We start from the raw sequence: 23,001 nt of genomic DNA on the forward strand, positions 1-23,001 counted from the left end.
AAAACACCTAAAACCCCAAAGAAAAATGGGAAGTGATCTCATGCTCAGAAAGAACTCATGGAAGATCTCAAAAAGGAGCTTAAAAATCATATAAGAGAGGTAGAAGAAAAAATGAGAAAGGAAATGAGAGTGATGCAGAGAATTATGAAAAAAGAGTCAACAGCTTGGAAAATTGCTTCAAAAATAGAATTGGCCAAATGGAAAAGGAGATACAAAAATACACTGAAGAAAACAATTCCCTAAATAATACAATAGACCAAATAGAAAAGAAAGTAAAAAAGCTAATTGAGGACAACACCTTAAAAGTTAGAATTGGTCAAGTGGAAGCTAATGACTCTATTAGACATCAAGAATCAATCAAACAAATTCAAAAGAATGAAAAAAAATGGAAGAAAATGTAAAACAGCCATGGGAAAAACAACTGACCTGGAAAATAGATCCAGAAGAGACAATATCAGAATCATTGAACCTAAAAGCCATAATCTGAAGGAGGACCTGGACAACATCTTTCAAGAAATTATCAAGAAAAACTATTCTGATGTCCTGGAACCAGAGGGCAAAATAATCATTGAAAGAATTCACTACTCATTTCAGGAAAGAGATCCCCAAATAAAAACCCCAAGGAACATTATAGCCAAAGTTCAAAACTATCAAGTCAAAGAAAAAACAAGTGACCAGAAAGAAACAATTCAAATATTGGTGAATCACAATCAGGATCACACAGGACTTGGCAGTTGTAACATTAAAGGACCAGAGATCATGGAACATGATATTTCAGAGGGCAAGGAGTTAGGACTGCAACCAAGAATCACTTATCCAGCAAAATTAAGCATAATACATCAAGGGAAAAAAATGGTCATTCAATAAAATAGAAAGGTTTTAAGCCTTCGTAAGGAGAAGACCAGAAGTAAACAAAAATGTGACTTCCAATATCAAGACCCAAGAGAAGCATAAAAGGTAAAAAGGGAAAAGAAAACATGAGGGATTCAATAGAGATAAACTGTTTACATCCCTACACAGAAAGATGATACTTATAGCTCTTAAAAATTGTATCACTAACAGTACAGAGGGAATGAATATACATAGATAGAGAATATGGGTATAAGATGAATTTGAGGGAATGGCATAAAAAATTAAGGGATGAGAAAGAGAAGTACAATGGGTGAAGAATGAAGGGAGGGTAGAACTGGGTAAATTATCTCACATGAAGAGGTGAGAAATATCTATTACAGTGGAGGGAAAGATAGGAGGGTGAGCAATGGGAATCATTTGAAACTCACTCTCATCAGTATTGACTCAAAGAGGGAATAGTAAACACAATCAGTTGAATATAGGAATCTATCTTACCTGACAGGGAAGTAGAAGGGGAGGAGATCAAGTAAAGGGGGATGGTATGTGCCGGTCGTGCCATGCACTCTCCTCCTATAAGGAGCAGGCTGCCAGAGTCATACTTACCAGCCTTCGGTGCCCACCCGGATAAACACAGAAATGAGCCCGATCAGGAGGTGCAAACACTCAAGCTTTATTCAGAGGCCATCACAGGAAGGCCAAGCAGGAAAGCCAGAGCAAGAGAGCAGGAGCAAGAGAGAGCGAGCTCTGATCTCTACTGTTCCTTAAGTACCTACTTAGCCCCTCCTCCTCAGCCCGCCTACTAGTCAATGATTGTAGGATCAGATACCGAAGGGGATGTCTGGGTTTAGTGTTGCACCAAGGGAGAGGATGTGATGCAGGAGGCTAGGACCAGATACCGGGAGGAGGCGTCTGGGGTCAGTGCTACACAAAGGGAAAGTACGTGACCCAGGAAGTCAGGAAGGAGACGTCTGAGGTTGATGTTGCACCTAGGGAGGGGACTAGACAAAGGGAACTCATTCTCTGCCATCCCACTCCCACGTGGCACAGCCCCCTGCCTCAGGAGCACGTGCTCCGGCTACTTCCTTGTATCCTGTTCCTTCCCCAGCTTATCACAGCTCCACATAGCACTGCCCACTGCCTAGGGAGCATGAGCTCTGGTTACTTCTCCGTATCCAGTTCCCATCCCAGTTCACCACAACTCTGCCTAGCACAGCCCCTGCCTCGGGAGCGTGAGCTCTGGTTACTTCCTAATATCTTGTTCCTACCTCATCTTGCCACAACTTTCACTTGGCAGTAGCCAACATCAGACAATCCCTTACAATGGTAGGGACTAACAGAAGGGAAGTCAGATCAGGGGAAATGGTAGACAGAAGCAAAACATTGATGAGGTGGGAAAGGGGGAAAGGAGAGAGAGGACAAACAGGAGGGAGAATAGGAGGGATGGAAGTAACTGTGAATGTGAATGAGATGAACTTTCCCATAAAATGGAAGTGGATAGCAGAGGGGATCAAAAACCAGAATCCTACAATATGTTGCTTAAAAGAAACACACTTGCAGCAGAGAGACATACAGAATAAAGGTAAGGGGCTAGAGCAGAATCTATTATGCTTCAGCTGAAGTAAAAAAAGATATGGGCAGCAATCATGATCTTAGATAAAGTAAAAACAAAAAAGTACCTAATTAAAAGATATAAGGAAGGAAATCTTGCTAAAAGGTACCATAGATAACGAAGCAATCAAATTTGAGGAGCTAGGAATAGTCTACCTGTCAGATCTATGAGGAGAGGAAGAATTCAAGACCAAAGAAGAGATAGAAAACATTATGAAATGTAGAATAGATAATTTTGATCAAATTAAATTGAAAAGTTTTTGCATAAACAATACCAATGCAACCAAGATTAGAAGGAAAGCAGAAATCCGGGAAAGAATCTTCACAGCAAGTGTCTCTGACAAAAGCCTCATTTCTCAAATATATGGAGAACTGAGTCAAATTTATCAGATATGAGCCATTCCCCTATTGATAAATGGTCAAAGGACATGAACAGGCAGTTTTCAAATGAAGAAATCAAAGATATCTATAGACATATGAAGAAGTGCTCTTAATCACTTTTGACCAGAGAAATGCAAATTAAAACAACTCTGAAATACCACCTCACATCAACCAGATTGGCTAATGTGACAAAAAAGGAAAATGATAAATGTTGGGGAGGATGTGGGAAAATTGGGACACTAATGCACTGTAGGTGGAGGTGTGAACTGATAGAACCATTCTGGAGAGCAATTTGGAACTACGCCCAAAGGACAAGCAAACTGTGCATACCCTTTGATTCAGCAATACCACTGCTAGGTCTGTATCCCAAAGAGATCATAAAAAAGGGAAAAGGACCTACATGTGCAAAAATATTTATAGCAGCCCTTTTCGTGGTGGTGAAATATCAGAAATTCAGGGGATGTCCATTAATTGGGGAATGGCTGAACAAGCTGTGTTATATGAATGTAATAGAACACTATTGTGCAATAGGAAATGATGAACAGGCAGATTTCAGAAAAACCTGGAAAAACTTGTACAGACTGATGCAAAGCGAAATGAGCAGAGCCAGGAAAACATTGTACACACTATAAGCAACATTGTGTGATGATCAACTCTGAATGACTCAGCTCTTCTCAGCAACACAATGATCCAAGACTAGTACAAAGGATTCCCAATGAAAACGCTATCCATATCCAGTTAAAGAACTGATGGACTCTGATTGCAGATCGAAGCATATTTTTTTCACTTACTTTATTCTTTCTCATGGTTTTTTTCCCCTTTTGATCAGTTTCTTCTTCCACATCTGTGATGAATATGGATATGTTTTACATGATAGCATATGGATAAACTATATCAAACTACCTACCATTTTCAGAAGAGGGGAGGGGAGGGAGGGAGGGAGAAAAACTTGGAACTCAAAATCTTATAAAAATGAATGCTAAAAATTTTCTTGATATTTAGTTGTGGGAAAAAATAAAGTACTGTTTAATTCCTTTTTTCCCTTGGAGATGTTTTTTTTTTCTCCATAGACTTCAGAGTACTTTAGTACATCCAACTAATTCTCAAATCACTACCAAAAAACCCCCCAAAACCCATATAGAACAAACAGCAATCCATGGTAATGAGAAGAAGGATAGGCATAAATAATTGAAATCCAAAAATACTTCCCAAATCTCATTTTAACAATTAGTTTTAACTTTCACCTGCTATCAGAGCTGATAACAAGTGACAACATTGCCTGATTTGAGTTTCACTTCATTCACTTCATTCCATTTTTCCTGTTCATCCTATGTGTAGAAATCCTAACACACAATGAAATAGAAAGCAAGCAAGCCAGACCAGGATTGTATTTTGATTTTGGTGTAATGCTGGCTGACAATAATCTAAAAGGACAAATATATAAGACACATTTAATGAGCAAAATTAGATTTCCTATGAGTAAAATGTTTTATTACTGATTTAGAATAAAATTTTATACAAACCTTAAATAGATCTCGAAGACTAAACATGTAGTGACACTTAGCTGGGGTTGGTAACAGATTGTGACATATGTGATAGTAGACAGAGAGGGAAAGTGCTGCCAATTGCTGCCTGCACTTCTGAACATCAGAGAGGAAGGAATTGTTGTGTAAGTGTATTCCCAGATGAGCCTAAAAAAGAAAATTTTGTGACCAACATTTTAAAAACATCTAAGTATTCCTTAGTGTGCCTGCAGATTTAGGCATTATAACATTAACAGGAAGTTCAAAGTCTATTAAAAATACTAATAGTCATCATTTAACAGACAATCAGGACTATTTCTATGGTTTGTCCAAGCCTCAGGGGGTAGGTTGGTGTTGGTAATGACTTAATGTTCAGGCTTCCTATTCCATCTTTTCCCAAGCTACCACTTGAGTAGTGTTTCCAAGACTTTGTTAGTAGAAGGGAAGAAAATGTCAGGGGACTTTGGTTAATGACATTTGAGTATCAGCCAGGGGATTAGTATGGCCTACTGCCATACCCTCTGAGTTCCTTGCAATGATGTGAAGTTATAAAATTAATATGAAACCTTAGGATTTTTCATGTAACTTAATGACTAACTTGAATTCTTAACAGCCTCCTTGTTTGAAGGATTGTCAGGTAGGTAGCACAGTACCAAGCTTCCCCTGGAAGTTTCAATCTGATTGGGAAGAGCTCTTCAGGGTCTGGGGATATAGGTCAGGTGTATTCTATAGCCAGTTCTACATAGTTTCAACAGTGTGCATGAGATGTCTCTCTGACCTACTGGTTCCCTAGCATATGCACCAATGGGCAACATAAGATGATTCAACTAGTTCTTCAATCTTAATTAATACTTAGGTTTTCTTTCTTATAAATGAAGTGTTTCTGAAGCTATCTATAGTCATATGAAGAAGTGCTCAAAATTGCAATTGATTAGAGAAATGCAAATTAAAACAATTCTGAGGCACCACGTCACACCTATCAGGTTGGCTGATATGACAAAAAAGGAAAATGGTAAATTTTGCAGGGGATGTGGGAAAACTGGGACACTAATGCATTCTTGGTAGAGTTGTGAACTGATCCAACCATTCCGGAGGGCAATTTGGAACTATTCCCAAAGGGCAACCAAACTATGCATACCCTTTGATCTAGCGACACCACTGCTAAGTCTGTATCCCAAAGAGATTTTTTTAGAAAAGAGAAAAGAGCCTATTTTTACAAAAAATATTTGTAGCAGCTCTTTCTTTATGGTGGCTAAGAATTGGAAATTGAGGGGATGCTAATCAGTTGGGGAAGGGCTGGATAAGTTGTGGTATATGATTGTAATGGAATACTATTATGCTATAAGAAATGCAAGCTGAATGACTTCAGAAAAACCTGGAAAGACTTAACATGAACTGATGCAAAATGCAGTGAGCAGAACCAGTAGAACACTATACACAATAATAGCAATACTGTATCACGAAGAGTCGTGAGTGACTTAGCTATTCTCAGCAATATAAGGATCCAAGACAATCCCAAAAGACTCATGATAAAAAATGTTATCTGACTCCAGAGAGAGAACTGATGTTGTTTGAATACTGATTGAAGCATGCTATTTTTCATTTTCTTTCTTTTCTTTTCTTTTTGTTCAAGTCTTCTTGCACAAAATGACTAATATGGAGACGTTTACATGATTGCTCATGTATAACTATATCAGATTACTATTCCTCCCCTGTCCCTCTTAGGAAGGGGAGGTAAGAGAAGAGGGAGGAGAGGAAAGGAGGGATAGAATTAAGAACTCAAAACTTAAAAAAAAGAATGTTAAAAATTGTTTTTCTTTTACAAGTAATTGGGGGAAAATATTATTTAAAAATAAATGAAGTGTTTCTAAATGTTAAGGGGAGGTCAGAATAATAAAACAGGCAACATACAGGAGGAAATGAAATAATAACAATAATGACACATATTCATGGGACTTTTAAAGTTTACAAAGCCCTTTCCTCAAGATAACCTGCAGTAGTCAGTGCAAGAATTATTATCCCTATTTTTAGAAAACTGAGACTCAGAAAAGGTTAAATGACTTATTCAAGGTCATATAGCTAATTAGCTGGGATTTGAACTTAAGTTTTCTGACTACAAATTCAACATTAATTCAACACTTTCCATTCCAATTGTAGTGCTTCTCAGTAATATCTGATGGCATTTTTCTTTAAACGTTAGTAGTATTATACTTTATATCCTTTCCCCCTCCCCTATCTTCTTAGTCTATGGAAGCCTTCTAATTTCTACTAACTTCATTTATTACCTGAAGAATAGTGAATAAGGCATGTTGTGGAGGATGAGGCATTACCAGTATGAAAAAATGTTTGAGAAGACGCGGACTGATATCACTTTTTCCACCAAGTGGAATGCCACAAGCTGCAACCAGAGAGATATCTTGAATATTCTGTGAGAAATAGAAAGAAAGATTAACCAATAGTACTACAGTCAGTGAACTCTGAGCTTTCAGGATGCAGTAGATCTAGGAACCAAAATATCAGAAAAGGATATGACACCTGATCCTGGGAAAAGATCACTCTTTGACACTGGTGCATTGTAGATATGATTATGGGTATATTGGAAATCTCAGCAATTTTCCTTTAACACATTATTTGGGGAAATGTTTCTTATGAGATTGATTCTCTCTCTACCAGTCTGATACATCTTTTTAATGGACTCATCAGGGTACGAGAGCTTTATAACAACATCCTCATCTTAAGACTAGGCAGCTAATTTCAGTCAGTGAAAATCTATTAAGAGCATATTAAGTGCTAGATTCTGAGGACACAAATATAGATATACAAGAGACCTTGCCTACTTTCTGAGTGCTTACAGTCAAATAGTGGGAAAGGACAAATAGCTTTATTGTAAGTTAAAGTGAAATAAAGGCGACGGAGGTGCCCAGGTGCTGCAAGAAATCTGAGGAGTAAAGAAACAGTTTTCCTTCAGGAATGAGGATGAGGGAAAAGGGGGCATCAAGGAAGGCTTCATGGAGGACTTGACAAATTTCTTTTACTTTCATTCCACACTTACTGAACTGCTACAATATCACACTTTGGTTTTCCTAAGTAGGCTTCTCTATGGAGAAAAGAACTAGGTAACTGATGGGAATGAACTTTCTAGTTCACTTGGCCATTATATGTCTTTGTGTGAATAAGAAAATCATTCTACTATTATTACTGATTATATTAATTTTAATTATCAATGATAAATTACCATTCTGATGCAAATAAATCTTCAATAAATATGAGCAGCAAGAGTCACTCTTTCTAGTGCTCTATAATAGACTGCAGCCTACTTGGGCCCACCACGTGCCTTTTGGTAGCCTAAAACTTTAATTCTTTCAAGACTGAAGCATTCCATTACTTGTAGCCACGTAGCTTCATTAGATATGGAAAAAATAGGCCTTTCTTTCAAAAAGTTTGATACAGTTTTCAAATTTAACTTACTCTTGTCCTGTTTAATTCAGTTTGTGTCTATTCTACACAGGAAATTGGCTTCTGACATAGGAAACTCTTAAGAATAATATGATTTTGGGGGCAGCTAGGTGGTGCAGTGAATAGTGCTCTGGCCTTGGAGTCAGGAGGACCCGAGTTTAAATCCAGCCTCAGAAACTTAACATTTACTAGTTGTGTGACCCTGGGCATGTCACTTAACCCCAATCACCTCACCAAAAAGCAAAAACAAACAAACAAACAAACAAAAATTTTGAAGACACAAAGAGAAATAATTCTGACAAGAAGGAAAAGGGCAAATTTTCTAAAGATTTTAAAATGGTAATATGGATGCACAGAGAATTCCTTGGTCAACTTAGATTTAAAAAATGCGTTCTGAGAATGTGAGAGCAAAGGCAAGTAACAAGAGTAATGTAAAAGTGAGAGAGAATAATGTCAGGAGTGCTAACACTCAATTAGCTGGGGCTGGTAAGGAAAATTGACAATAAAATAAAAAAAGCTATTTTGGGCAAAAGAGGAAGTTGAAAAAGACAAAAAGAAGGCTGAGCTGCTCAGCTCTCATGCCTCTCTGCCAAGGAAGAGGAGTTTTAGATGAGAAAACATAGATCAAAAATGACCAATAGGGAATTTATACTTAAGACACATAAGGAAGTGGTAACATGAATATCTTCCTGACCTCAATGAGTTCAAGTCATCTGGCACAGATGAATTCTTTCTTCTGGTTTTGAAAAAACACAACAACAACAACAACAACAACAGGTGAGTGTGATTGCTTAGCAAACCACAGTCATTGCTTTTCAAAGATTGTGAAGAATGGGAAAGGAAGATTGTAGAAGGATACTAGGGGATGGGGAAAGGAATAAGCATTTATTCATGCCTACTATGCGCCAGGCACTATGCTAAGAGCTTTACAAATATTATCTCATTGGATACTCACAACAACCCTATGAGGTAAGTGATATTATTATATCTCAATTTTTTAGTTAAGTTAATTGAGGCAAACAAAAGTTGTGACTTGCCCAGAGGCACACAGCTAGTAAAAGATGTGAGGCTGGATTTGAATTCAGGTCTTTCTGACTCCAGGCCTTGTAATCTATCCATTTTGTCACCCAGCTGCCTCACACAGGATCCTTAATAGGATCAAAGACTTAGAATAGACCTTAGAAATAATCTGGTCTGATTCTCTCATTTATAGATCAGAAAATTGAAGCTCAAAAATGTTAAATGACTTGCCCAAGGTCACATAGGAAGTGGCTGGATTGGGATTTTAAAATGCAGGTCCTCTGCTTCTTGGTCCAGTGTTCTTTCCATTATACTAGGCTGGCTATTTCTATATGTAACAAAATTCTAGACATATTATTAAAGGATAGCATATATGAATAGAGGGTTGGTCTTGGTGTTAGGAAGACCTGGTACAAGTCTAACCTCTAACACAAATAATAGCTGGGCAGCCATGGATAATCACTTAACATCTCAGTACTCCAGGCATCTCTCTAAAACTTTAAGTTACAGATGAGTTGTTGAATTTTATAGAGGGCGAATGTTCATTGGGAATTTCCCAAAACTTATGAAATCACTGATCTAGATGAAAAAACAATCCAAGGTATGATTAATGAACATCTAGAAAGGAGAATGAATAGTGATCCCAACATGGCTTCACTGAGCTAACCTGATTTGTCTTTTTTTTTTTTGTTTTGACACATATTAAACTGGTAGATCAGAGAAATATGGCGAATATAGTTTATTTAGACTTAGCAAAGAATTTGACAGTTTTTCATGCTATTATTGTGGAAAATATGGAGAGGTGTAGATTCGATGATAGATAGATTTATCACTGGTTGAATATATGTACCAAAGAGTAGTCCTTAATGGTTCCATGTCAGTTTGGAAGGAGATCTCCAGTGGAGAGACCTAGGGATCTTTGTTTGGTTCTGTACTGTTTAACACTTTTCTCTTAATGACTTGGAAAAAAGGCATAGATGAAATCCTTAACAAATATGCAGATGACACAAAGCGTGGAGGAATATCTAACACACTGGATGACAGAGTCAAGTCCTAAAAGATACTGACAGGCTAAAGCATTGGGCCAAATCTAATCTAATAAGATCTAACCTAAACTAATAAAATCTAATATAGTAAAATTTAATAGGGATAAGCTAAAGCCTTATACTTAAAAAAGAAAATCAGAAGTATAGATGGTATGGGCTCACAAGAATTCATTTGAAAGAGTATGAGGGGTTTTAGTGTACTATATGGTTGAGTCAACAGTGATGCAGAAATTAAAAAGGGTAATGCAGCCTTGGATTACATTATATGACAGCCTTGGGTCTAAGACTAAATATGTGATAATCTGGCCATGCTATCTGGTTAGACTTTACCTGGAGTACTGTTCTAAACACTCATTGAGTATAGTGTAATGGGGATTCCTTTTGTAGATGGCTTCTGAAGGCCCTTCCAACTCTCAAATTCTGTGATTCAAGTTCTGTGTGCTACATTTTGATAAACTGGAGAGCATCCAGAGGGGAGACACCAATATGGCGAAGGGCCTCAAGTTCATATATGAAGATATCCTATTGGAACTGGGGATGATTCATAGGGAAAAGAAAAGACTTAAGAAGGGCACAATAATTGTCATCCAGTATTCAAAGAATTGGTAGTTAATTACTTTTTCTGTTTGTCTCCAGAGAGACATAGGAACAACGGAAGAAAGTTGTAAAGCGATAGATTGAGGCTTGATACAAGTAAAAGTTCTTGACAATTAGAGCTGTCTAAAAGTAGGATGGATCACTTTATGAGATAGGGTGCTGACCGTCACTGGCAGTCTTCAAAGATTGGATGTCAACTCATCAGGTATGCTGTAGACATCCCTTTTCACTCTGAGAGAGTGTAATTCTTAAGTGACTGCTGTATCTGTAACTGTTTGCTTCCTTCCAAGCTCTTAGGATATAGTCAGTTCCATTTTAAAGCACTGTCATTTGGTGCTTGACATTTCTAATGCTTTGCATTTTTTTTTTTTGGTGAAGACTATATAAATGATATATAGACATGAAGCTCCTCAGTCATCCACAAGTTTTTGGTCTCTTTCATTTTTTGATCCTCAACCTTATTTCCCAACATAGACTTGCCCAGCATCACACAGTCAGTATGTGTCAGGGTAGGGCTTGAGGCTGGGTTTTCTTGATGTTAAAACCAGTTCTCTAACCATTGTGCCATGCTGCCCCAGTAATAAATAAACTGGGCTCATAATAAGCATAAGTTAAAGAGACCATTATGAAAAGCATTGCTATCCTCCCTGTGTGTGCCCTTACACTGAAGTACCACACATCAAGGTAAACATTGACTTAGATCGGATGACATTATTAAGTTCTTGACTGATTGTTCCCATTTTTCTTTATTTTGGGCCTTTTGAATTGTCATGTAATGCTAAATGCCAGTATTGTTGTACATTAGTAATTATGCTCAGCATAAGAGCCATCTTCCACCCAAAACCTTTCCTGATCCCTCCTGGCTACAAGTGCTCTTCATTCTATCTTAACTTGTGTTCTTTTTGGGGCAGATTTCGTGGATATTTATTAGTATACATGTTATACATGTTGTCTCACTCCATTTTAATATGAGCTCTTTGATATCAGGGACTATTAATAAGTATTCCCAGGGCTCAGCATAGAATCTGGCACATAGAAAGAATTTAATAAATGTTTGTTGTGGGGCAGCTAGGTGGCGCAGAAGATAGAGCATTGTCCCTGAAGTCAGGAGGACCTGAGTTCAAATCTGGTCTCAGACCAAACACTTGACACTTACTAGCTGTGTGACCCTGGGCAAGTCACTTCACCCCAATTACCAAAAAATGTAAAAAAAATTAAATAAGCATTTGTTGACTTATACTTTGTATTTTAGTTCCTTAAAGAAAACAAAGTGGTATAATTCATCGAACTGCTGGTTGCAAGGGAGCATGTGACAAGGACTTGGGGAAGGGACTACCTTTGATAAGTAAGAATTCTGAAATTTAATACAGAGGGCTTTGAAATGAAATATCTTTTACCAAAATTAAATTCAGATTCATATGAAACTGAGAATACAAGGGGTATTTGAATCTTATTTCTTCCAAATAATTGTGATCTGTTTAAAGATAGTAAAAGTAATTTCACAGAGAAATGTCTATTTGGAAAGTGTTTTCATTTTGCAATATGGACTACTGAAAATTCTAGATCAATGGATTTGAAAAGTAGCAAATATATTGATTAAAGAAATCTATCATCCCACCTTTTTGTCAGGCATTCCACAATATGAAAAATGATGCATTGGTCAAAAATTACCATTAGTTGATTTAGAGAGTAAAATAACCAGTGCTATAGGGGAGGGGTGAGTACGTATATTCATTCAGTTTTAACTCAGATTCTAATTTGTTCACAACCTATGTTGATTCAGTCCGGTTATTTGATTTCAGATCTTGGAATAACAGATTTGCTTAATTTGCAAAATTAATTAGCATGGCCAATCTCCAATCTTCTGATTTTGCTAAAGACAACAGTTCTATTACTGTTCTTATACCACACTATACACATGTAACATCTGGGTATTTATACAGCTGAGCTACCTAAAATCCTTACTTTACTAAAAATAGCTACAAATATTTAACTCGTTGTTAAACAATAATATTTTATGGTACATAAAACTCAAAAATGATTTATACCTTCCATGCAAGTTGTTCGGTATTATAAAACCCTTCTAAATCTAATAATTGTCTGACCAATTCCAGGGGTGGTTGTGCCCCATACTCCTCTGGCACTGGTGAATTCAGATCATCAATAAATATTATCACCTTTGGGGAAAAAAGTAAACAGATTTAATAGTCATTGTATGTTTACCTTCCTTTAAATTATTAAGTAATTATGACGGCTAAACATACCATAATTACAAATAACATTTTATGTTAGTTCATTAAAAATAAAACTAATTAGCTTAAATCTTCTGTACTTTCCTATAGAGAAAGAAGATGGCAGCTAGGTCCAGTAGTTCTGAGAGAAATTATTATTTTTCTATTATATTAATAACCAATTTTAAAATTAGGATTAAGGTTTTTTTTTTTTCTCTCTATTTCTTCATTCAGGGACCAGCCCCTGTAGGCCAGCCAGTCAGCCTCTGAAGGACCTTGCTGACGGATGAGATTGCTTGCAGCCTCGAGGCCACCTGTGGCCTTCTAGGTCTTTGAGTGTGGCCCTTTGACTGAGTCAAACTTGGACTCAGTCAAAGGGCCGCACTTGAGAACCTAAAGGACCACATGTGACCTTGAGGCCGCAGGTTCTCCATCCCCGATCAGGAAACATGCTCCTTGATGTTAGCCAGGACTTCACCTGACTAGAAAACCAGACTTTTGTTTGGATTGTAAATAGAATCTAATCTAGGTGCATTCCAGCCCTAAAGCAGTAAGCCCATGTTCTTTTACCTCTCCATTGTAGTTTAGAGTGCCCCAGCTCATGAAGGAGAAAACCAACCTGAGTGGGCTGGGTAGAGATGGATTGCTTTATCCAAATTGCTGGAGGTGGCTGAGTCTCGTTATCAAGCCATATTCTTAACAGAAGCAACTAAAGACTTTTAAAGCCTACTTCCTCATTAATATGTCTTCCCCACTTCATTGACTGTTCACCTGTCAGGGTTGATTTTCACTTGTCAGGGGCATTCCCTTTTCTAAAAATATTTAAGGCATTTATCTTCTCCATTAGGTATCTTTGGTTCCAGAGAAACCACCACCTGTCAATTTATTGATTATAAGCTAGCCTAATTAATAAATTGATTATTAATTAACCCAGAAACTCTTTCTCTCGGTTTTTGATTTGTCTCAGTGCAGTGGTGTCAAACTCAAATAGAAACAGATTTCTGTGGGTTGAATATTGACTTAGAAAAATACAAATTAATATTACCTATGTTTTATTGCATTTTAATTTATTTTGTTAAACATTTCCCAATTAAATTTTAATGTGTATCTGGTTCACACTCAGTAGTGTGGGGGGCCCCATTGAGCTGTGAGGTGTGGTGGATGTCATGTTGGACTTGGCATCAGGAAGACCTGATTTCATACCCTTTCTTAGATGTGTGACCCTCGGCAAGCCACTTAGCCTCTCTGAACCTCAGTTTCTTCATTTGTAAAATGAAAATAATAATAGCACCTACTTCACAGGGTGATTGTGAGGATCAAATAGAATGACATAAGTGAAGAGTTTTGCAAAGCTTAAAGTACTATATGTTGGCTATTATTATTATTACTATTACTATTAAAATACAGCAGGTAAAAGTTGGAATTTTATAAATAATGAATGATAGAAAGCATTCTTTGAAAAAGAATCTCCGAATCTCCATTCTTTTTTTTTTTGTTTGCTTTTTGGTGAGGCAATTGGGGTTAAGTGACTTGCCCAGGGTCACACAGCTACTAAGTATCAAGTGTCTGAGCAAGATTTGAACTCAGGTCCTCCTGACTCCATGGCTGGAGCTCTATCTATTGCGCCACCTACCTGCCCCTATCTCTATTCATCTTCTATTTAAATAGTATGATTAATGGGTCCAAGGACAGATAGCTTGAGAAAGTCTGTATCATGGATATGGACCATCTAACTACAAAGCCATTAACTAGGAATTTTGACACCCAGTGGCAAGAAAATCAAATTGTGCCATAAAACATTTCTGTCGTTCTTCATGTGAAAAATAATACAAAAAGCTTAAAAAAAAACTGGACCTGTGATTTCAATGGCATAGGGAACTCCTCGGTGAGGACATTCCTCTACCAATTCAGATCCGTACTTGTTTTTCACCTTAAAGCAGAAAGTTGTCATGGTGTAGTGAAGAGAGAGCTGGAGTTACAAACAGAAAGACCTGCCTGTGATCATAGGTATGCATAGATTATGGGTTAAAAGTTCTGATACAACCAGTACACACTCTATGTACACTGACACATAATTGTGTATGTGTGACACACATGCAGAGCTCTGTGACCCTGAACAAATAACATAACTTCTCAGGACCCCAGGCAACCGTAAAATCAAGACAAAGTCAGTTGAGAAGGAAGGAGAATTGTTACACTATTAGCTCACAGAGCAGTGTTATTCTTACCTTAGCTCCCTATTTTAACTAATTATTTTTGCTAAGTCAGCGCTAAGCTCAGTTGCTTCTCTATTGAAAAAATCATGTCAAATTTTTGTGCTCAAAATTTTGTTGCCTTGAAACAAATCTCTATTGCTCTGTCCTAGTCATGGCTCTCTTTAGTTGTCTAACTGTAACAAAGCATTACTATTTATTCAACAAAAAGTTATTGAGTGCTTACTGTGTGTAAAGGACTACTGCTAGTCACTTGTGCCCCAGCTATGCAAGAGACATGAAGAACCTTCAATTCAGTTGCAAATGACAGTGGTATTGAATACTGAGACTCGATTTCATAAACTCTTCTCCAATTCTGTAAAAACTGGCTTTCCTTTCCATTCTGGCTCCAGAAATAGTAGTTGGTCTTAACTGTGTAATGACTTTGGTAGCCGCTGGCTTCAGACAGCACGCAGGGGCCTCACATCCCCCATGGGGAGATTAGTCACCTTACAGATAAAATGCCTCTGGTTCCAAGCATATTGAGTATTTTTGCAAGTGATTGGGGCCGACACACTTTGGGCTGCCCTGCCACATCAGCTGACATTTTTAGCACCATCTGCTAAGAAAGCGGGAGTTTGTCAATTTATAGCAAGCCTGTTTTTTGAGATTTAGATCAGGATCCAGGCACCACCAGTCTCTTTACTTCTTACTATTAGTCAGATTTACAAGAGGAATAAGGTGTTGAAAAAAAAAAGCATTAGCAGACACAATTCTGACACCTACCTTTAATTTTACAGCATTCCCTTCCATCATATACTATCACTCCAAATTCTTAGTCCACTCATTAGATATGGAGATTCTTAATAATAATAATAATATTAATATTAGCAGCTAGCATTCATATAGAAGTTTAAGATTTGCAAAGTGCCTTTTTAAGTATTATTTCATTTGAGGGGCAGCTAGATAATGCAGTGGATAGAGTGCTGGAAGATTCACTTTCCTGAGTTCAAATCCAGCCTTAGATTCTTATTTGCTACGTGACCCTGGGGAAACCACTGAATCCTGTTTGCCTCACTTTCCTCATCTGTCAAGTGAGCTAGAGAAGGATATGATAAACCTATCCCAGTATCTTTGCCAAGAAAACCCCAACTGGGGTCATGAAAGAGTAAGACAAGACTGAAAAACAACTGAACAACAACAAAACTCTCATTTGATCCTCCTAACAATCCTGGGAGGGAGGTGCTATTATTATTATCCTTATTGTACAGATAAGGAATCTGTGGCAGATAGAGGTTAAGTGACTTAACCAGGATCACACAGCTAGCAAATGTCTGAGGCCAGATTTGAACTCAGATCTTCCTGACTCGTCTTCCTGACTCCAGGCCTAGTGTTCTGTGCACTGTGCAACCTTTCATTACTCTTTTTACACTTTTTTTCACCTTTCACTTTTTATCAAATGAATTTTCTAATGTTCTGAGTTCTTCAGAATCATGTGAAATGCTTTTATTTTATCAATTTTTTTTATTTACTAACATTTTCATTCTTAGGAGCAACTAGGTGGCACAGTGGATAGAATACCAGACTTGGAGTAAGGAGGAGCTGACTTTAGATCTGAACCAGAGTTCAAATTTGGCCTCAAACACTTACAAGCTATGTGCCCCTGGCCACATAATCACTCTTCCTCTGTTTGCCTAGTTTCTTCATCTACAAAATGGTGATAATAATAGCATCTACCTCTCAGGGTTGTTGTGAGGATCAAATGAAATAATTGCAAAGTGTTTAGCACAGTGCTTGATACACAGTAAGTGCTCTATAAACGTTAACTTGTTATTATTATTAAAAAAAGATCCCAGTAGTTCTGGTCCTAAAATAGTATTGATCTGATAATCAAATGGAGGATGGGGGAGGGAGAATTCTTACCCGGCTGTGTTTTGGAGCTCCATGAATGTCTTTACTTTTTCGTATTAATTTCTTAAGAATCAACTCCTGAGTTTTGCCAGCAGTTGTATTGGCGCTAAATTTTATTGTGGACACAATAATGGTTTTTGCCAGTGTGGTTTGAATTTCTTCACTTTCTTGCTTTTCAGACCAATGATAGTTTTGTCCAAAGGAAGCTAGACACAAACAAAAATTGAAATTCTGAGGAAATATCTTTGCTCTTCAGACAAAAGCAGATTAAGTGTCTACTAAACCAAAGACTGTGTTAGATAAATAATGCACAGTCATGGCAGTCGCTGAGCTTATTATAATAGCTGGGGAAATAAGATGTAGACAAAAAAATTCTGATAGAAAATAGGTACATGATAAGAGAGGCCCAAACAAATTCTTTCATGGGGTTTAAGGAAGGGAAAAACTATGGAGGAGATGAAATTGAACTTGGTCTTGAAGATTGTAAGATAAGATTTCAATAGGTAGAGATGGGAGTGGGTGGAAAGACAGAGCCAGCATCTGGAATGAACAAAGGCATATAATGGGGAATTGGAAAATTTGTCTGGAGGACAAAGTGGGAGAAGTAGAAAGATATAACATTGGAAAAATGGTGGTTCCTGTGTGTTAGAGAAGTTTGTACTTGATTCTGTTGGCAATAGAGAGCCACCAAAAGGTTTTGAGGAGAGGAGTGACATGATCTGGCAGTGAAGTGAAGGATGGAATGACCAGAGGCAGGGAAATCCACTAGGAGACAGTTGCAATAGTTCAAGATGAGAATGAGGACTTAGACAAGCATGGTGGCAATGGAAAGGATGGAACATATTGAAGAAAAATTGTGTGAAAGCAGAAGTGGTAGGATCTGACATCTTCTGGAAATATAGAAGGTGAAAGAGAGAAGAGAGTCAAAAATGACTGATGGAACTCAACAATGGGTGTCTAGATTAGGGAAAAGGATCCAATCTATGCTTTTCTTGTTGTTCAGTCATTTTTCAGGCCCCAGCCTTCCCTAGTGTGGCTTGAAGCAGATTAAAAATGCAATTGGTAAATGTTTAACAAACTAAATAAAAATACAATAAAACACAAGGAATGTTAATATGTGTTTTCCTAAGTCAATATGTAGCCTTCAGGAATCTTTATGTATGGTTTAGTGGTTGCCATGTCCACATGAGCTTGACACGACTGGTCTAGACCATGGAAGAGGAGTCAGAATTGGAGGTACACTAATTACTAATACTAATATTAATTAATTACTACTCTTTGTGACTCCATTTGGGGTTTTCTTGGCAAAGATACTGGAGTGATTTGCCATTTCCTTCTCTAGCTCATTTAACAGATGAAGAAACTGAGGTAAACAGGGTTAAGTGACTGGGCCAGGGTCACATAGCTAGTAAGTGTCTGAGGCCAGATTTGAACTCAGGAAGATGAGTTTTTCTGACTCCAGGCCCAGCACTCTATCCACTGTACCACCTAGCTGTCAAGTGATTTTCTTAGTATAGGAAATCCTTCTATCAATTCAAGTCTACACCTTCTCTGAAATTTAGCATGAAGATTGACTAGTACAAGGTAACATAAACATATGTGTCAGAGGTGGGATTTGAACCCATATCTTCCTAGCTCAAAGGTCAATTTTCTATTTTGCCATGCTGACTCTTAGATGGAGTGATTAAATGAATAATTTTAAGATTGGCAGAAATAAAGAACTCAATTGGAAGAGTAGGGTTTTTGTTATTGTTGCTACTTTTTGAAAGATGATGCATGTTTCTGGACATTGAATTGGAGATGCTAGTGAGACATTCAGATAGAAATATACAGTAGGCATTGGAAACTATGGTCTAGACCAGAGGTACCAAACATGCTAGATAAAGCTCATTCTTATCCATGTAGTCCCCAGGGGTCAGGAACCTGCAGCCTCGAGGCCCTCTAGGTCCTCAAGTGTGGCCCTTTGACTGAATTCAAACTTCACAGAATTGTGAAGTATGAGGGTATCCTTTAAAGCATTATACTAATGTATCCAAATTTGCCTCTATGTATATATGTAAGAGACACAATGTATGTTCTATATACTTTGAAATATATTGAAGAAATTCAATGTATACATGATAACATACATACTTATCTATCTATAACTCTATATCCATCTAGCTATCTAATCTATATATAATGATAGCTTGGTGGCAAAGTGGATAGACTGCCAGGCTTGGAGTCAGGAACACCTGAGTTTGAATCCAGCCTCAGACACTTACTAGCTATGTGTCCCTAGGCAGGTCAATTAACCTTAGTTTGATTCAATTTCTTTATCTATAAAATGAAGATATTAATAGCATCTACCTCCCAGGGTTATTACAAGGATAAAATAGTATTTGTAAAGTGCTTATTAGCACAGTGCCTGGCACATAGTAAACACTATATAAATGTTTGCTCTTATCATCATCATTATTATAGTGTGTGTAGATATATATGTATAAGATAAATTTACACACACACACACACACACACACACACATATACATATACATATCCACACACCAAATCTATGTATTTAATTCTAAGCTCTCCCTAAGGCCCAGTTTAACATCTTCAGCTGCCTATTAGGTGCCTTACTAGTGCCTCAAACTTAACAGGTTAAGAGCCAAATTCATAGTAGGCTTACCGAAACATTAATCTAGACCTGGAGGGGACCTCAACAGCCAATCCCATCATTTAATAGATAAGTAAACTAAGGCCTGTGGAAGCCAAATGATTTTTACAAGGTCACACAAGTACTAAGCATCAGAGGTGGTAATTGACCCCAAGCCTTTTGACTACAGAGTGTTCTCTCCACTCTACCTAGCCATCAAACTTTTCCCTCCTCCCAACTTTGCCATTTCTTTTGAGGGCACCACCATATTCTTAATCACCTAGGCTCAAAATTTTGGAGTAATCTTTGATACTTCTCTCTCCCTCCAGTTATTATTGTCTCCAGAAAGAAGACAAAATTAGCCAGTTTGTAGAGTTTGAGAGGGGGAGTAAGGTATAATAAGGCTGGAAAGATAGGCTGGGGTCAGGTTGTGAAGAACTTTAAAAATCTAAAAAGAGACACTGGAAGGGGAGTGACAAGGTCAGATCTCAAGAAAGAATACTTTGGTAACTATGAGGAGGATGCTAGGAAAAGATCTGAGGTAGGGAGATCTACTAGGAAACTTTTCAATAGTCTAAGCAAGAAGTGATGAGTCCAAGCTAAGGTGATGGCTGGGTAAGTAGAGAGAAGGCATCAGATATGAGATATGTTGTGGATACACAAATGGCAAGATTTAGCAATAGTATATAGGGGGAGAAGAATGAGGAGCTGAGAATAACGTTGAGGTTATAAACCTAGGAAACTTAAAAAAATGTGGTTCATGTGACAGAAGTAGTGAAGTCTGGAAGAGGGGTAGGTTTGGGGGAAAGTATAATGAGTTCTATTTTGGGCATTTTGAATTTGACATGCATATGGGACATTCATTTTGAAGTGTCCAATAAGCAGTGAAGATTCGGGACTGAAGCTCTGGGCAGACTAGGGCTAGATACATAGAATTAAGTCATTAGCATAAAAATAACAATTAAACCCAGAAGAGTTGATGGGGTTCCCAAGAGAAAGGATGTAGAGGGAGAAGACAAGAGTACCAGAGTCTTAGAGAACACTTAGAGTGATGATCTAGCAAAGGGAACTGAGAGGGAATAGTCAGACAGGTAGAAGAACAGGGAGAGAATAGTATTCTAAAAGTCCAAATAAGAGAACAGTGTCCAGTATGAAAGGGTGATAAATAGTGACAAATGCAATGGAGAGGTCAAGGAGTAGGAAGACTGAAAAAAAGACTATTAGCTTTGGCAATTAGGAGATCATTGGAAATGTTGGAGAGAAGTCTTACTTAGTGATGAGGTCAGAAGCCAGATGGCAAAGAGTTGAGGAGAGAAAAGTGGAGGCAGTGAGTATAGAAAACTTTTTCTAGGCATTTGGCTAACAAAAGGAGGCACGCAGAATGATATTTTGTAGAAATATTAAATTCTAGTGAAGGTTTTTTTAGGGATGGGGGTAATATGGGTATGTTTAGAGGCAGAAGGAAAGGAACCAATAGAGGAAGAGAGAGAGGATGACACGTTTCAATCTGTTAGAGAAGAAAGATTACACATGTAGAGGAATTGGCCCTGGCATGAAGAAGGGACACCTCGTCGACAGAACCTAGGAAAATTGAGGAGGGCATAGAGGATGTTAAAGGATTTGAGATGAAGATAAGGTTAGAGAGGGAGCTCATAGGGAATTGCCCCAATTTTCTCAGTAAAGTAAAGGGCAAGAGTCCTCAGCTGAGGAAGCAGAGGATTAGAGAGATGCAGGACACTTGGGGAGAGTGCTATATATTAGTACTTTGCTCAGCATTAGAAATACAAATAAAAGCAAACAAACAGTCCCTGCTCTCAAGGAGCTCATAGACTAATGGTGGAGTCAACATATAAACAACTATGTACTAACAAGATACATACAGGATAAATTGGAGATAATTTCAGAGCAAAGTCACCAAGGTTAAGAAGTATTTGGTAAGGTTTCTTGTAGATGATAGAATTTTAGCTGGAATTTGAAGGAAGATAGGGAAGCCAGGTGGTAGAGATGAGAAAAAAAAAAAGCCTTGTAACAAATACGAAGTGAAGTGAAACAAAGCCACACGGTAGCCATGTACAAAAATGTATGTATTTATGCAGTTCAAGACCACCAACTGTCAGGATGCTGATGGCATTTTTCATCATAGGTCCTCTGGAGACATGTTTGGTCACTGCATTGATGAGAGTTCCTAAGTTTTTCAAAGCTGTTTTTTCCTTACATTGCTGTCCTTGAATTAGTCATTCTCCTGATTCTGCCCACTTCCCTCTGTACCAGTTCATTCAACCTAGGATTCTTTGCAATCATCTCTTTCATCATTTCTTACATTGCAAACAAATAAGGGGAATGAGCTCAAAGTGTTGTTAAAATGTTGGCAGAACTATGAACTGGTCCAGCTATTCTCCAAAGCAAATTGGAACTATGCTCAAAAGCTATTAAACTGCACAAACTCTTTGTTCCATTGATAATCTTGCTGCTAAAGAGATAAAAGAAAAAGGGCTTTTTTTTTTTAATAGCAGCTCTTTGGTGGTGGCAAAGAATTGGAAATTTAGGACATGTCCATCAGTCGGGCGATGGCTGAACAAGTTATGATATATGAATGTGATGGAATAGTATTGTGCTGTAAGAAATTATGACAATTTTTGAAAAACTTTAGAAGACTTGTATGAACTGATACAGGGAAGTTAGGTGGCGCATTGGATAGAGTGCTAGGCTTGAAGTCAGGAAGACTCATCTTTCTGAGTTCAGATCTGACTTAAAACACTTACTACCTGTGTGAACCTGGGCAAGTCACTTAATCCTGCTTGCCTCAGTTTCCTTATCTGTAAAATGAACTGGAGAAGGAAATGGCAAACCACTCCAGTGATCTTTGCCAAGAAAACCCCAAATGGGGTCACAAAGAGTTGGACATGACTGAACAATGAAGAAGTGATAAAAAGTGAGCAGAATCAAAAGAACAATTTGCATAATAACAACAGTATTGTAAAGACAAACAACTAAAAAGACTTAGGAATTGTGATCAATACAATGAGCAGATACAATTCCAGAGGACTCAGGGTGAAATAAGCTCTCCACATATATATGTATGTGTGTATGTATATATACCCCCACATACATGTGTATGTATATATATGCATATATATCCCAATCTGTGTGTGTGTGTGTGTACACACACACACATATACATATACATATACATATATATATATATATACATATATATATATATATATATTTTGGAGGAGGTTATGGTCAATGGAGGAATTTATTTTGTTTGATTACACATGTTTGTAACAAGGTTTTTGGGTTTCTTGTTTTCCCACTGGTGAGGAGAGAATATGTACCAGAAAATAAAATAAAACTGAACTAAAAATAAACCTCTGTAAAATTTTCATTAGCACTAAGGAATATGTTCCTAATTGTAGTAGATTACCAAACAAGTTCATTGGATCTTTAAGCTTAGAAGTCATTAAGAAAAAATCCCCAGTTGCCTCCAGACCTATGTCTGGTACCCTTAAAGAGTTTCTCATGAATAAGGATAATTTCCCATTG

General features: G+C 37.6%; 1 protein-coding gene across 1 annotated transcript in view; it reads right to left on the bottom strand.

Moving 5' to 3' along the window:
* LOC114049395 (dynein heavy chain 14, axonemal-like) overlaps nucleotides 1-23,001 on the bottom strand; it is a 343,809-nt gene that overhangs the window by 129,897 nt on the left and 190,911 nt on the right. The window contains exons 47-51 of the mRNA XM_027870678.1: nucleotides 18,606-18,620; nucleotides 16,830-17,023; nucleotides 12,532-12,660; nucleotides 6,650-6,790; nucleotides 4,365-4,532 (exon numbers count right to left, since the gene is read on the bottom strand). Coding sequence (XP_027726479.1) covers nucleotides 4,365-4,532; nucleotides 6,650-6,790; nucleotides 12,532-12,660; nucleotides 16,830-17,023; nucleotides 18,606-18,620 — 647 coding nt within the window. The remainder of the gene's footprint in view (nucleotides 1-4,364; nucleotides 4,533-6,649; nucleotides 6,791-12,531; nucleotides 12,661-16,829; nucleotides 17,024-18,605; nucleotides 18,621-23,001) is intronic.

Source organism: Vombatus ursinus, unplaced genomic scaffold, assembly GCF_900497805.2.
Source record: "Vombatus ursinus unplaced genomic scaffold, bare-nosed wombat genome assembly UNPS02014798.1, whole genome shotgun sequence".
Classification (NCBI taxonomy): Eukaryota; Metazoa; Chordata; class Mammalia; order Diprotodontia; family Vombatidae; genus Vombatus; species Vombatus ursinus.